The 15,000-nt window shown below is 46.7% G+C and overlaps 1 protein-coding gene across 1 annotated transcript in view; it reads right to left on the reverse strand.

Annotated features, from left to right (window-relative positions):
• Positions 1 to 15,000, reverse strand: part of nup54 (nucleoporin 54) — a 26,574-nt gene that overhangs the window by 5,465 nt on the left and 6,109 nt on the right. The window contains 5 exon segments of the mRNA XM_079898498.1: positions 378 to 485; positions 3,034 to 3,127; positions 3,208 to 3,262; positions 13,914 to 14,110; positions 14,689 to 14,876. Coding sequence (XP_079754624.1) covers positions 378 to 485; positions 3,034 to 3,127; positions 3,208 to 3,262; positions 13,914 to 14,110; positions 14,689 to 14,876 — 642 coding nt within the window.

A 15,000-nucleotide genomic window follows, 5' to 3' on the forward strand; every position in this document is an offset into this window, starting at 1 on the left:
TGTGTGTACCTGCAGGACTCTGTGTGAGAGGTCCATGAGCTTGTGTGTGTGTGTGTGTGTGTACCTGCAGGACTCTGTGTGAGAGGTCCATGAGCTTGTGTGTGTGTGTGTGTGTGTGTGTGTGTGTGTACCTGCAGGACTCTGTGTGAGAGGTCCATGAGCTTGTGTGTGTGTGTGTGTGTGTACCTGCAGGACTCTGTGTGAGAGGTCCATGAGCTTGTGTGTGTGTGTGTGTGTGTGTGTGTGTGTGTACCTGCAGGACTCTGTGTGAGAGGTCCATGAGCTTGTGTGTGTGTGTGTGTGTGTGTACCTGCAGGACTCTGTGTGAGAGGTCCATGAGCTTGTGTGTGTGTGTGTGTGTGTGTGTGTGTGTGTACCTGCAGGACTCTGTGTGAGAGGTCCATGAGCTTGCGTTTGTACTGGGTGATTTTGGCAGCGGTCGTGGCCTGATTCCTCTGCAGTTCGCTGATGTCATTAGAGATGATCTGAAACACAGCAGAGAGAGACGGTCATGTGACGCATAAGAGAGAGACGGTCATGTGACGCATCAGAGAGAGACGGTCATGTGACACATCAGAGAGACGGTCATGTGACGCATAAGAGAGAGACGGTCATGTGACGTAGGGCTGTCAAAATGGCTGAAAACGAAATGCTAAATTTCTTTTTTAAATATTAGCAAAATTTTAATTATATTCGAATTCTGAAGGCAATACTTGATGTTAGAGGAAAACAGTGCTGTACTGTCTCCTGTGTCCTCAAGAGAGCGCCAGCGAGCGCAATAAGCAAATATAGACCAAGCATCGCATCTTTTATTGAAATGAAATGACATTCACTTTTCAAAAAAATGTTCTAAATAAAATATAATTTTCTTAATGTGCATGCAAGGAAAATGAGGTTGCAATAGTGCATAACACTGTTTGTGTATCAGTAACCTGAGAAAACACACTTCAACACACAGCGTAATGAACTACACCAGGGGGCGGCAAGTAACTAGGAGTAGGCCTATGGATACAAATGAAATACTCTTAATGAACTCTGTCTCACCTCCCATTTCAATGTTGTGAATAATAAATGTGTAGCATGGCCAAAATATGTGCTACTGTTGTTAAGCTGCTGTTGCCACACTTACGTCTTATTCGTCCAATAATTGCCCCCTCTTTTGAATTAGCCTAGTATAGGCTATCCAATCTTTTGTCAAGCCACATTGTCTTTATTTCCGATATAAAAGACGACATTAAAAATTGCTACAAAAATGGTTGTTCTTGTGTTTCTTTGTCTGTTTGCGCCCGCAGGCCTATAATCGTGGAATATGATGGGTCCGTGTATCATTCGTTCAATCTTTTTTTCAAATTAAAACCAAAAATGAAAAACTTGTTTTTCCATTATTTATTTCCTGAACTAAAATGAAAAAAACGAATAACGACGGGTTTTCTGATTTTGTGCTCAGACCAAAAATAGAAAAAAATGAATTACTGGATTAGACAAATTTTAATTTTGATTTTTAACCTAACACCTTAGGCATATATCAATGAAATCATTTTAAACAGATCATGTACTATTGTGGATTAGATAACAGATTACAGCCATTTTAATCAAGGTGTGAATAGCAATCATGCCTCATTCGCTTACAGTCCGACTTTGAACTTTATTCCTTTTTTATTATTATTAATTCGGGACACACACATACACAGGTCTAAGGTTTAAGGAGGTCTGCGCGGGACTCCCGCTCACACAAGGTTCTATTCAGCAACCGCTTAAAATACACTCGGTGTTCACCCGCTTTATTTCCCGACCGGACGGGTCCGCACAATGTAGATCTCGTTTCCAGAATCTCACATTCAAATGTCTCTAACGGAAAGAAGGAGATTAAGTAGCCTATAACAATTATAAATGCTATACAAAAATTGTGTTCGTGTCAATATAAATATTATTTTAACATTGTACTGTCAGCAGAGAAAAAAATGTCACAGAAAAAATTAATGAAATATAAATAAATTAAATAGGACAAAGCCTATGACTCAAATTTCTAAGCAACACAAACGAAAACCATATTGCCCTACTGACAAATGAAGTAGGCTATTTTCTGCCAAACTATTTCAAACATCCTTGCAAAAAAAGAATGTTGTTGTCTGACAATGGTTTCAGTACCAAACCGCTCCTCAGAGCTAGGTGTACACAGCTGGTCAGAGCGATGAAGTGCGGATACGCTGTCACAAGATGTCGGGAGTGGGCTATTGTCAGTCAGACCGCCCGCTCCGTCCAAAGTACACCAGAGTTCCGACCGCTACCGTCTTTATACTTCAAAATGTAATCCAGCGCCGCGTGATTCCTTGCGTTTCACACAGTTCAGAAAATACATAATGGAAAAACAAGTCGCTTTTCATTTTTTTATTTTTGGTTTTAATTTGAAAAAACGATTGAACGAATGATACACGGGACCTATTTGTAAAAAGTTATTGTAAAATAAAAATAGGCTGATTAAATTTTTTTTTTAAAACGGACTTCCAAAATAATCCGGCGGGCCAGAAAATATTGCTGGCGGGCCAGTTTTGGGCCTGTTGCCGACCCCTGCACTACACGAACACACAATAGCAAGCTGGCATTCAGACTCACTTCTACTCTCTACATGTTGTTCATCAAAAACACCAGACGCTCAACTTGATCTGAGCGAGTGCTGAGCACTTTCTGTTGACACTGTTTCAGCTGATGAAACACACACACACACACACACACTCAGCTCTGACCGATGGTTTGGTCAAATGTGATGTTACATGATTTTTGCCTCCAACTGAGAGGGCTTTCGTCAGCAGGAAGAGCCTTTTCCCGGCATTAGCAACGCAGCCGCACCGCCATACTGGATAAGCTAACAGAAACACACCACGTCAGTGACATCATCATGTCTCTCGCGCTTCTGACACACCAAAAATTCAAATGCACGGTTTTTGCATTTTCGAATGTGCAGTTTTTTTTTGACAGCCCTAGAGTGACGCATCAGCAGAGAGGGTCAGTCATGTGACGCATTGGCTCACTCACGTCCACTCGCGTCTGGTGCTGTTTGCTCATCTGGTCCTGGATCTTCAGTCGGCGCAGGAGTTCTCTGAAGCCCACCATCGGCACTGGAATCAACCTGAGCGGGAAATCACACAGTGATGAGGTCACACATGTGAGGTCACATGATCACAATGATGAGCCAGTAACGAGACGCACTTCTCTGGGTCTGGATTGTCCACTTTGGCCTGTTCCCAGATGATGGGGTCCACACCTGCGCACACACACACACACACACACGTGGTCAGCAGCGCGCGCACACACATACACGGTAATCAGCAGCACTCACACACACTCACACGTGACCGTGTGTAAAGCGTGACCGTGTAAAGCGTGACTTGTGTAAAGCGTGACCGTGTGTAAAGCGTGTCTGTGTGTAAAGCGTTTCCGTGTGTAAAGCGTGACCGTGTGTAAAGCGTGACCGTGTGTAAAGCGTGACGTGTGTAAAGCGTGACCATGTGTAAAGCGTGACTTGTGTAAAGCGTGACCGTGTGTAAAGCGTGACCATGTGTAAAGCGTTTCCGTGTGTAAAGCGTGACCGTGTGTAAAGCGTGACGTGTGTAAAGCGTGACCATGTGTAAAGCGTGACCGTGTGTAAAGCGTGACTTGTGTAAAGCGTGACCGTGTGTAAAGCGTGACGTGTGTAAAGCGTTTCCGTGTGTAAAGCGTGACCTGTGTGTAAAGCGTGACGTGTGTAAAGCGTGACCGTGTGTAAAGCGTGACCGTGTGTAAAGCGTGTCCGTGTGTAAAGCGTGACGTGTGTAAAGCGTGTCCGTGTGTAAAGCGTGACGTGTGTAAAGCGTGACCGTGTGTAAAGCGTGACGTGTGTAAAGCGTGACCGTGTGTAAAGCGTGACGTGTGTAAAGCGTTTCCGTGTGTAAAGCGTTTCCGTGTGTAAAGCGTTTCCGTGTGTAAAGCGTTTCCGTGTGTAAAGCGTTTCCGTGTGTAAAGCGTGACCGTGTGTAAAGCGTGACCGTGTGTAAAGCGTGACCGTGTGTAAAGCGTGACCGTGTGTAAAGCGTGACGTGTGTAAAGCGTGACGTGTGTAAAGCGTGACGTGTGTAAAGCGTGACGTGTGTAAAGCGTTTCCGTGTGTAAAGCGTGACCGTGTGTAAAGCGTGACGTGTGTAAAGCGGGTTTGTGTGTAAAGCGTGACCGTGTGTAAAGCGTGACCGTGTGTAAAGCGTGACGTGTGTAAAGCGTGACGTGTGTAAAGCGGGTTTGTGTGTAAAGCGTGACCGTGTGTAAAGCGTGACCGTGTGTAAAGCGTGACGTGTGTAAAGCGTGACGTGTGTAAAGCGTTTCCGTGTGTAAAGCGGGTTTGTGTGTAAGCGTGACGTGTGTGTAAAGCGTGACCGTGTGTAAAGCGTGACCGTGTGTAAAGCGTGACGTGTGTAAAGCGTTTCCGTGTGTAAAGCGGGTTTGTGTGTAAGCGTGACGTGTGTGTAAAGTGTGACCGTGTGTAAAGCGTGACCGTGTGTAAAGCGTGACGTGTGTAAAGCGGGTTTGTGTGTAAAGCGTGACCGTGTGTAAAGCGTGACCGTGTGTAAAGCGTTTCCGTGTGTAAAGCGTTTCCGTGTGTAAAGCGTTTCCGTGTGTAAAGCGTGTCGTGTGTTAAGCGTGACGTGTGTGTAAAGCGTGACGTGTGTGTGTAAAGCGTGACGTGTGTGTAAAGTGTGACGTGTGTGTAAAACGTGTGTAAAGCGTGACGTGTGTGTAAAGCGTGACGTGTGTGTGTAAAGCGTGACGTGTGTGTAAAGTGTGACGTGTGTGTAAAACGTGTGTAAAGCGTGACGTGTGTGTAAAGCGTCCATGTGTAAAGCGTGACCGTGTGTAAAGCGTGACGTGTGTGTAAAGCGTGACGTGTGTGTAAAGCGTGACCGTGTGTAAAGCGTGACGTGTGTAAAGCGGGTTTGTGTGTAAAGCGTGACGTGTGTGTAAAGCGTGACGTGTGTGTAAAGCGTCCATGTGTAAAGCGTGACGTGTGTAAAGCGTGACGTGTGTAAAGCGTGACCGTGTGTAAAGCGTGACGTGTGTAAAGCGGGTTTGTGTGTAAAGCGGGACTGTGTGTAAAGCGTGACGTGTGTGTAAAGCGTGACGTGTGTGTAAAACGTGTGTAAAGCGTCACGTGTGTGTAAAAGCGTGTCGTGTGTAAAGCGTGTCCAAGTGTAAAGCGTGTCGTGTGTGTAAAGCGTGTCGTGTGTTAAGCGTGACGTGTGTTAAGCGTGACGTGTGTGTGTAAAGCGTGACGTGTGTGTAAAGTGTGACGTGTGTGTAAAACGTGTGTAAAGCGTCACGTGTGTGTAAAAGCGTGTCGTGTGTAAAGCGTGTCCACGTGTAAAGCGTGTCCACGTGTAAAGCGTGACGTGTGTGTAAAGTGTGACGTGTGTGTAAAACGTGTCGTGTGTTAAGCGTGACTGTGTGTAAAGCGTGACGTGTGTGTGTAAAGCGTGACGTGTGTGTAAAGTGTGACGTGTGTTAAGCGTGACTGTGTGTAAAGCGTGACGTGTGTGTGTAAAGCGTGACGTGTGTGTAAAGTGTGACGTGTGTAAAACGTGTGTAAAGCGTCACGTGTGTGTAAAAGCGTGTCGTGTGTTAAGCGTGTCCACGTGTAAAGCGTGACGTGTGTGTAAAGTGTGACGTGTGTAAAGCGTGACGTGTGTAAAGCGTGACGTGTGTAAAGCGTGACGTGTGTAAAGCGTTTCCGTGTGTAAAGCGTGACCGTGTGTAAAGCGTGACGTGTGTAAAGCGGGTTTGTGTGTAAAGCGTGACCGTGTGTAAAGCGTGACGTGTGTAAAGCGTGACGTGTGTAAAGCGTTTCCGTGTGTAAAGCGTTTCCGTGTGTAAAGCGGGTTTGTGTGTAAGCGTGACGTGTGTGTAAAGCGTGACCGTGTGTAAAGCGTTTCCGTGTGTAAAGCGTGACCGTGTGTAAAGCGTGACCGTGTGTAAAGCGTGACCGTGTGTAAAGCGTGACGTGTGTAAAGCGTCCATGTGTAAAGCGTTTCCGTGTGTAAAGCGTTTCCGTGTGTAAAGCGTGACCGTGTGTAAAGCGTGACGTGTGTAAAGCGTTTCCGTGTGTAAAGCGGGTTTGTGTGTAAGCGTGACGTGTGTGTAAAGCGTGACGTGTGTAAAGCGTTTCCGTGTGTAAAGCGTTTCCGTGTGTAAAGCGTGACCGTGTGTAAAGCGTGACGTGTGTAAAGCGTTTCCGTGTGTAAAGCGTGACCGTGTGTGTAAAGCGTGTCCGTGTGTAAAGCGTGACCGTGTGTAAAGCGTGACCGTGTGTAAAGCGTGACGTGTGTAAAGCCTGACCGTGTGTAAAGCGTGACGTGTGTGTAAAGCGTGACCGTGTGTAAAGCGTGACCGTGTGTAAAGCGTGACGTGTGTGTAAAGCGTGACGTGTGTGTAAAGCGTGTCTGTGTGTAAAGCGGGTTTGTGTGTAAAGCGTGACTGTGTGTAAAGCGTGACGTGTGTGTAAAGCGTGACGTGTGTGTAAAACGTGTGTAAAGCGTGACGTGTGTGTAAAGCGTCCATGTGTAAAGCGTGACGTGTGTAAAGCGTGACGTGTGTAAAGCGTGACGTGTGTAAAGCGGGTTTGTGTGTAAAGCGTGACTGTGTGTAAAGCGTGACGTGTGTGTAAAGCGTGACGTGTGTGTAAAACGTGTGTAAAGCGTCACGTGTGTGTAAAAGCGTGTCGTGTGTAAAGCGTGTCCAAGTGTAAAGCGTGTCGTGTGTGTAAAGCGTGTCGTGTGTTAAGCGTGACGTGTGTGTAAAGCGTGACGTGTGTGTAAAGCGTGACGTGTGTGTGTAAAGTGTGACGTGTGTGTAAAACGTGTGTAAAGCGTGACGTGTGTGTAAAGCGTGACGTGTGTGTGTAAAGCGTGACGTGTGTGTGTAAAGCGTGACGTGTGTGTAAAGTGTGACGTGTGTGTAAAACGTGTGTAAAGCGTGACGTGTGTGTAAAGCGTCCATGTGTAAAGCGTGACCGTGTGTAAAGCGTGACGTGTGTGTAAAGCGTGACCGTGTGTGTAAAGCGTGACCGTGTGTAAAGCGTGACGTGTGTAAAGCGTGTCCAAGTGTAAAGCGTGACGTGTGTGTAAAGCGTGACGTGTGTGTGTAAAGCGTGACGTGTGTGTAAAGTGTGACGTGTGTGTAAAACGTGTGTAAAGCGTCACGTGTGTGTAAAAGCGTGTCGTGTGTAAAGCGTGTCCAAGTGTAAAGCGTGTCGTGTGTGTAAAGCGTGTCGTGTGTTAAGCGTGACGTGTGTGTAAAGCGTGACGTGTGTGTGTAAAGCGTGACGTGTGTGTAAAGTGTGACGTGTGTGTAAAACGTGTGTAAAGCGTCACGTGTGTGTAAAAGCGTGTCGTGTGTAAAGTGTGTCCACGTGTTAAGCGTGACGTGTGTGTAAAGCGTGACGTGTGTGTGTAAAGCGTGACGTGTGTGTGTAAAGTGTGACGTGTGTGTAAAACGTGTGTAAAGCGTGACGTGTGTGTAAAGCGTGAAAAAACTTTTCATGCTACAGATTTCCAACAGTGGTCAGAAAGAACAGGGGAGACACTTCTCTCAATATGACTGTAGAGTCGCTCCAAAGCTAATCGCCGTCACTCTCTCACTTCTTCCTTGCTCTACCATACAGTCCCCACATAACACAGTCTCACCCCAAAACGTCAGCGCAAGTATAAACATCAGGCCACCTGGCCACTTCATGCGTTATCACAGATCGGATAGCTATCTGATTTATCAAAACGATTCCTTTTACACCTGTTCACATAAATGTGTTTTTGCAAAACGGATATAAATCCGATCTTCAATTCCCGCGCTATATGCAGATTTAATGGAGTTCACGTCACCGAACACAGTTATGAGCTGCATTTTATTGATCATCAGCTAAAATGTCAAAATCAAATACCGCAATAATAGAGAACGGCAACAGCCCTGGTAAGATCATTTCACTTCTTTACTTTTAATGAAGATACTTGTGTGTAAAGCGTCAGCGACTTACTTTCACTTTGATTTGCGATAGTTTGCGCGTTGGCTTGATACCGGTAGATGCTCAGCTGCTCATGCGGTGATGCGTGTTGCAGACGTAGCGTCGTCATATCTGGCCATAACATGACATGTAGCCTATAACACATTCTCACACGTTTATTTTTTAGTATTTTTGTGTAAAGCGTGACGTGTGTGTGTAAAGCGTGACGTGTGTGTAAAGTGTGACGTGTGTGTAAAACGTGTGTAAAGCGTCACGTGTGTGTAAAAGCGTGTCGTGTGTAAAGCGTGTCCAAGTGTAAAGCGTGTCGTGTGTGTAAAGCGTGTCGTGTGTTAAGCGTGACGTGTGTGTAAAGAGTGACGTGTGTGTGTAAAGCGTGACGTGTGTGTAAAGTGTGACGTGTGTGTAAAACGTGTGTAAAGCGTCACGTGTGTGTAAAAGCGTGTCGTGTGTAAAGTGTGTCCACGTGTTAAGCGTGACGTGTGTGTAAAGCGTGACGTGTGTGTGTAAAGCGTGACGTGTGTGTGTAAAGTGTGACGTGTGTGTAAAACGGGTGTAAAGCGTGACGTGTGTGTAAAGCGTGACGTGTGTGTGTAAAGCGTGACGTGTGTGTGTAAAGCGTGACGTGTGTGTAAAGTGTGACGTGTGTGTAAAACGTGTGTAAAGCGTGACGTGTGTGTAAAGCGTCCATGTGTAAAGCGTGACCGTGTGTAAAGCGTGACGTGTGTGTAAAGCGTGACCGTGTGTAAAGCGTGACGTGTGTAAAGCGTGTCCAAGTGTAAAGCGTGACGTGTGTGTAAAGCGTGACGTGTGTGTGTAAAGCGTGACGTGTGTGTAAAGTGTGACGTGTGTGTAAAACGTGTGTAAAGCGTCACGTGTGTGTAAAAGCGTGTCGTGTGTAAAGCGTGTCCAAGTGTAAAGCGTGTCGTGTGTGTAAAGCGTGTCGTGTGTTAAGCGTGACGTGTGTGTAAAGCGTGACGTGTGTGTGTAAAGCGTGACGTGTGTGTAAAGTGTGACGTGTGTGTAAAACGTGTGTAAAGCGTCACGTGTGTGTAAAAGCGTGTCGTGTGTAAAGTGTGTCCACGTGTAAAGCGTGTCGTGTGTGTAAAGCGTGTCGTGTGTTAAGCGTGACGTGTGTGTGTAAAGCGTGACGTGTGTGTGTAAAGCGTGACGTGTGTAAAGCGTTAGGGGTGCACGATATATCGAATCAATATCGTTATCGCGATATCACGTTGCCCGATATCATATCGAAAGTCTCGCGATATTTATGCGATATTATGCGACATGCACCGTTGCATTTCCCCCTACTGATTTCCTGGTTCTACTTCTCCATAAACATGAAATCAAGAAGAGGGTTAACTTTTCATGCTACAGATTTCCAACAGTGGTCAGAAAGAACAGGGGAGACACTTCTCTCAATATGACTGTAGAGTCGCTCCAAAGCTAATCGCCGTCACTCTCTCACTTCTTCCTTGCTCTACCATACAGTCCCCACATAACACAGTCTCACCCCAAAACGTCAGCGCAAGTATAAACATCAGGCCACCTGGCCACTTCATGCGTTATCACAGATCGGATAGCTATCTGATTTATCAAAACGATTCCTTTTACACCTGTTCACATAAATGTGTTTTTGCAAAACGGATATAAATCCGATCTTCAATTCCCGCGCTATATGCAGATTTAATGGAGTTCACGTCACCGAACACAGTTATGAGCTGCATTTTATTGATCATCAGCTAAAATGTCAAAATCAAATACCGCAATAATAGAGAACGGCAACAGCCCTGGTAAGATCATTTCACTTCTTTACTTTTAATGAAGATACTTGTGTGTAAAGCGTCAGCGACTTACTTTCACTTTGATTTGCGATAGTTTGCGCGTTGGCTTGATACCGGTAGATGCTCAGCTGCTCATGCGGTGATGCGTGTTGCAGACGTAGCGTCGTCATATCTGGCCATAACATGACATGTAGCCTATAACACATTCTCACACGTTTATTTTTTAGTATTTTTGGGAGGAGTACATTTTACATATGTGGTTTCAACAACCAGATGCATTTACACTTGCAGTTTCGTCTGGAATGCTGCCCAGATCTCCTGATGTGGTTTCAGCGATCAGATTCAAATCCGTCTCGAATGCGCTCAAACCTTATGTTGTAAGAAAACTTGTTTTATTTGTTATGAATCTATTTTGATGCGTTTTCCCATAACGTTTGTAGTTTTACATGTTTAAAAATATCGAAATTAATATCGATATCGCAATATTCATTATCGATATCGCAATATCACTTTTTGTCAATATCGTGCACCCCTATAAAGCGTGTCCACGTGTAAAGCGTGTCGTGTGTGTAAAGCGTGTCGTGTGTTAAGCGTGACGTGTGTGTAAAGCGTGACGTGTGTGTGTAAAGCGTGACGTGTGTGTAAAACGTGTGTAAAGCGTCACGTGTGTAAAGCGTGTCCACGTGTAAAGCGTGTTGTGTGTGTAAAGCGTGACCGTGTGTAAAGCGTGACGTGTGTGTAAAGCGTGACCTGTGTGTAAAGCGTGACGTGTGTGTAAAGCGTGACCGTGTGTAAAGCGTGACGTGTGTAAAGCCTGACCGTGTGTAAAGCGTGACCGTGTGTAAAGCGTGACGTGTGTAAAGCGGGTTTGTGTGTAAAGCGTGACTGTGTGTAAAGCGTGACCGTGTGTAAAGCGTGACCGTGTGTAAAGCGTGACGTGTGTGTAAAGCGTGACGTGTGTAAAGCGTGACGTGTGTGTAAAGCGTGTCCATGTGTAAAGCGTGACGTGTGTAAAGCGTGACACGTGTGTAAAGCGTGTCCACGTGTAAAGCGTGTCGTGTGTGTAAAGCGTGTCGTGTGTTAAGCGTGACGTGTGTGTAAAGCGTGACGTGTGTGTGTAAAGCGTGACGTGTGTGTAAAGTGTGACGTGTGTGTAAAACGTGTGTAAAGCGTCACGTGTGTGTAAAAGCGTGTCGTGTGTAAAGCGTGTCCACGTGTAAAGCGTGTCGTGTGTGTGAAGTGTGACGTGTGTGTAAAACGTGTGTAAAGCGTCACGTGTGTGTAAAAGCGTGTCGTGTGTAAAGCGTGTCCACGTGTAAAGCGTGTCGTGTGTGTAAAGTGTGACGTGTGTGTAAAACGTGTGTAAAGCGTGACGTGTGTGTAAAGCGTGACGTGTGTGTAAAGCGTGTCCGTGTTTTGACGTGTGTGTAAAGCGAGACGTGTGTGTAAAGCGTGACGTGTGTGTAAAGCGTGACGTGTGTAAAGCGTGACGTGTGTGTAAAGCGTGACGTGTGTGTGTAAAGCGTGACGTGTGTGTGTAAAGCGTGACGTGTGTGTAAAACGTGTGTAAAGCGTCACGTGTGTGTAAAAGCGTGTCGTGTGTAAAGCGTGTCCACGTGTAAAGCGTGTCATGTGTGTAAAGTGTGACGTGTGTGTAAAACGTGTGTAAAGCGTCACGTGTGTGTAAAAGCGTGTCGTGTGTAAAGCGTGTCCACGTGTAAAGCGTGTCGTGTGTGTAAAGTGTGACGTGTGTGTAAAGCGTGTCCACGTGTAAAGCGTGTCGTGTGTGTAAAGTGTGACGTGTGTGTAAAACGTGTGTAAAGCGTGACGTGTGTGTAAAGCGTGACGTGTGTGTAAAGCGTGTCGTGTGTAAAGCGTGTCCACGTGTAAAGCGTGTCGTGTGTGTAAAGTGTGACGTGTGTGTAAAACGTGTGTAAAGCGTGACGTGTGTGTAAAGCGTGACGTGTGTGTAAAGCGTGACGTGTGTGTAAAGCGTGTCCGTGTTTTGACGTGTGTGTAAAGCGTGACGTGTGTGTAAAGCGTGACGTGTGTGTAAAGCGTGACGTGTGTAAAGCGTGACGTGTGTAAAGCGTGACGTGTGTGTAAAGCGTGACGTGTGTAAAGCGTGACGTGTGTAAAGCGTGACGTGTGTGTAAAGCGTGACGTGTGCAAAGCGTGACGTGTGTAAAGCGTGACGTGTGTGTAAAGCGTGACGTGTGTAAAGCGTGACGTGTGTGTAAACCGTGTGTAAAGCGTGACGTGTGTGTAAAGCGTGACGTGTGTAAAGCGTGTCCGTGTTTTGACGTGTGTGTAAAGCGTGACGTGTGTAAAGCGTGACGTGTGTAAAGCGTGACGTGTGTGTAAACCGTGTGTAAAGCGTGACGTGTGTGTAAAGCGTGTCCGTGTTTTGACGTGTGTGTAAAGCGTGACGTGTGTGTAAAGCGTGACGTGTGTAAAGCGTGACGTGTGTGTAAAGCGTGACGTGTGTGTAAAGCGTGTGTAAAGCGTGACGTGTGTGTAAAGCGTGACGTGTGTGTAAAGTGTGACGTGTGTGTAAAGCGTGACGTGTGTGTAAAGCGAGACGTGTGTGTAAAACGTGTAGTGTGTGTAAAGCGTGACGTGTGTAAAGTGTGACGTGTGTGTAAAGTGTGACGTGTGTGTAAAGTTGTCCGTGTTTTGACGTGTGTGTGTGTGTAAAGCGTGACGTGTGTGTAAAGCGTGTCGTGTGTGTAAAGCGTGACGTGTGTGTAAAGCGTGACGTGTGTAAAGTGTGACGTGTGTGTAAAGTGTGACGTGTGTGTAAAGCGTGACGTGTGTGTAAAGCGTGACGTGTGTGTAAAGCCTGTCCGTGTTTTGACGTGTGTGTAAAGCGTGTCGTGTGTGTAAAGCGTGTCGTGTGTGTAAAGCGTGACGTGTGTGTAAAGTGTGACGTGTGTGTAAAGCGTGACGTGTGTAAAGTGTGACGTGTGTGTAAAGTGTGACGTGTGTGTAAAGTTGTCCGTGCGTGTTGTGCAGGTGTGAGCGCGGGTGCGACTGACGGTCATGAACACGCTGAGCTGCTGTAACTGATTCTTCACGTTCGTTCACACACACACACACACGCACACACACCTGCGGGGGGGTTCTGCAGTAACTGCTTCAGTTGTGCAGGTGTCAGCGCGGTGCGACTGACGGTCATGAACACGCTGAGCTGCTGTAACTGATTCTTCACGTTCGTTCACACACACACACACACACACACACACACACACCTGCGGGGGGGTTCTGCAGTAACTGCTTCAGTTGTGCAGGTGTCAGCGCGGTGCGACTGACGGTCATGAACACGCTGAGCTGCTGTAACTGATTCTTCACGTTCGTTCACACACACACACACACACACACACACACACACACACACACACACACACACACACACACACACACACACCTGCGGGGGGGTTCTGCAGTAACTGCTTCAGTTGTGCAGGTGTCAGCGCGGTGCGACTGACGGTCATGAACACGCTGAGCTGCTGTAACTGATTCTTCACGTTCGTTCACACACACACACACACACACACACACACACACACACACACACACACACGCGCACACACCTGCGGGGGGGTTCTGCAGTAACTGCTTCAGTTGTGCAGGTGTGAGCGCGGTGCGACTGACGGTCATGAACACGCTGAGCTGCTGTAACTGATTCTTCACGTTCGTTCACACACACACACACACACACACACACACACACACACACCACACACGCGCACACACCTGCGGGGGGGTTCTGCAGTAACTGCTTCAGTTGTGCAGGTGTCAGCGCGGTGCGACTGACGGTCATGAACACGCTGAGCTGCTGTAACTGATTCTTCACGTTCGTTCACACACACACACACACACACACACACACACACACACACACACACACACACACACACGCGCGCACACACCTGCGGGGGGGTTCTGCAGTAACTGCTTCAGTTGTGCAGGTGTGAGCGCGGTGCGACTGACGGTCATGAACACGCTGAGCTGCTGTAACTGATTCTTCACGTTCGTTCACACACACACACACACACACACACACACACACACACACACGCACACACACGCACACACACCTGCGGGGGGGTTCTGCAGTAACTGCTTCAGTTGTGCAGGTGTCAGCGCGGTGCGACTGACGGTCATGAACACGCTGAGCTGCTGTAACTGATTCTTCACGTTCATCTGCTCCATGAAGCTGTAGAGTGTGGACGCCGGGACTCGCTTCGACGTGCCATTCGGAGAGCGTTCCACCAGATACACGATCACCTCTGTCCTACACACACACACACACACACATCACAGGATCAGCATGGAGAACCCTGATGCTCTGCTGTTCTCAGACCGTTTCAGAGCAAAGACAAGCAAACTTGCAATCATAATCACATGCTTGTGACTGAACAGTTTATTATACACATCCAATTTTGTATATTAATTAGGATTCTGTTTTTTAACAACTACGCCAAAGAAATGCTTTCAAATGCGGTCAGCTTGACGCTAGCAATATATCGACTGACTTTCATATAGTTACAGCTTTATTCTACACTTTCCTGACGATCAACTCTGTGATAGTTCTCAACAGGAAGTTTCACTTCAGAAAAATAACCATTACAATACAAAAAACTAAAGAAATTACAATAATTTAAGCCTCATGAGGAAAAACAGTCAATGCTCACCTTTCAAAAATTGTATATAAATAAAAAAATTTATATTAAAGAAATAAATAGTCCCATTTGTGTACACACGATAGTATTAAAAGGCTATGCTATACACATGCATAGATCTGAACTGTCCAGTGACAGAATCAGTGCATGTAAAACAGAAGTGAGGTCAGAGGTCAGAAGTCGGTCTCACTGATCGTCGGGTAATGCTCGCACGCCCTCCACGTTCACCGTCAGCGTCGGAACTCCTCCCAGAACCTTGTGTAAGGATTCCACCAGCTGCTGTTGCTGAGCACGGACATCAGACTCCCTCTTACTGAGAGCCAGAGCCACCAGACCATCCTCATCCTTCACCCCGGGGACACAGCTGTAGCCCACCGCCTGTGTGTGTGAGTGTGTGTGTGTGTGAGGGGGAGAGAGAGAGTGTGAGTGAGTGAGTGAGTGTGTGAGAGAGAGAGAGAGAGAGAGAGAGAGAGAGATGGAGATGGATTATGGAGAGACATAC

The sequence above is a fragment of the Squalius cephalus genome (assembly GCF_949319135.1).
Source record: "Squalius cephalus genome assembly, chromosome: 17".
NCBI classification, from domain to species: Eukaryota; Metazoa; Chordata; class Actinopteri; order Cypriniformes; family Leuciscidae; genus Squalius; species Squalius cephalus.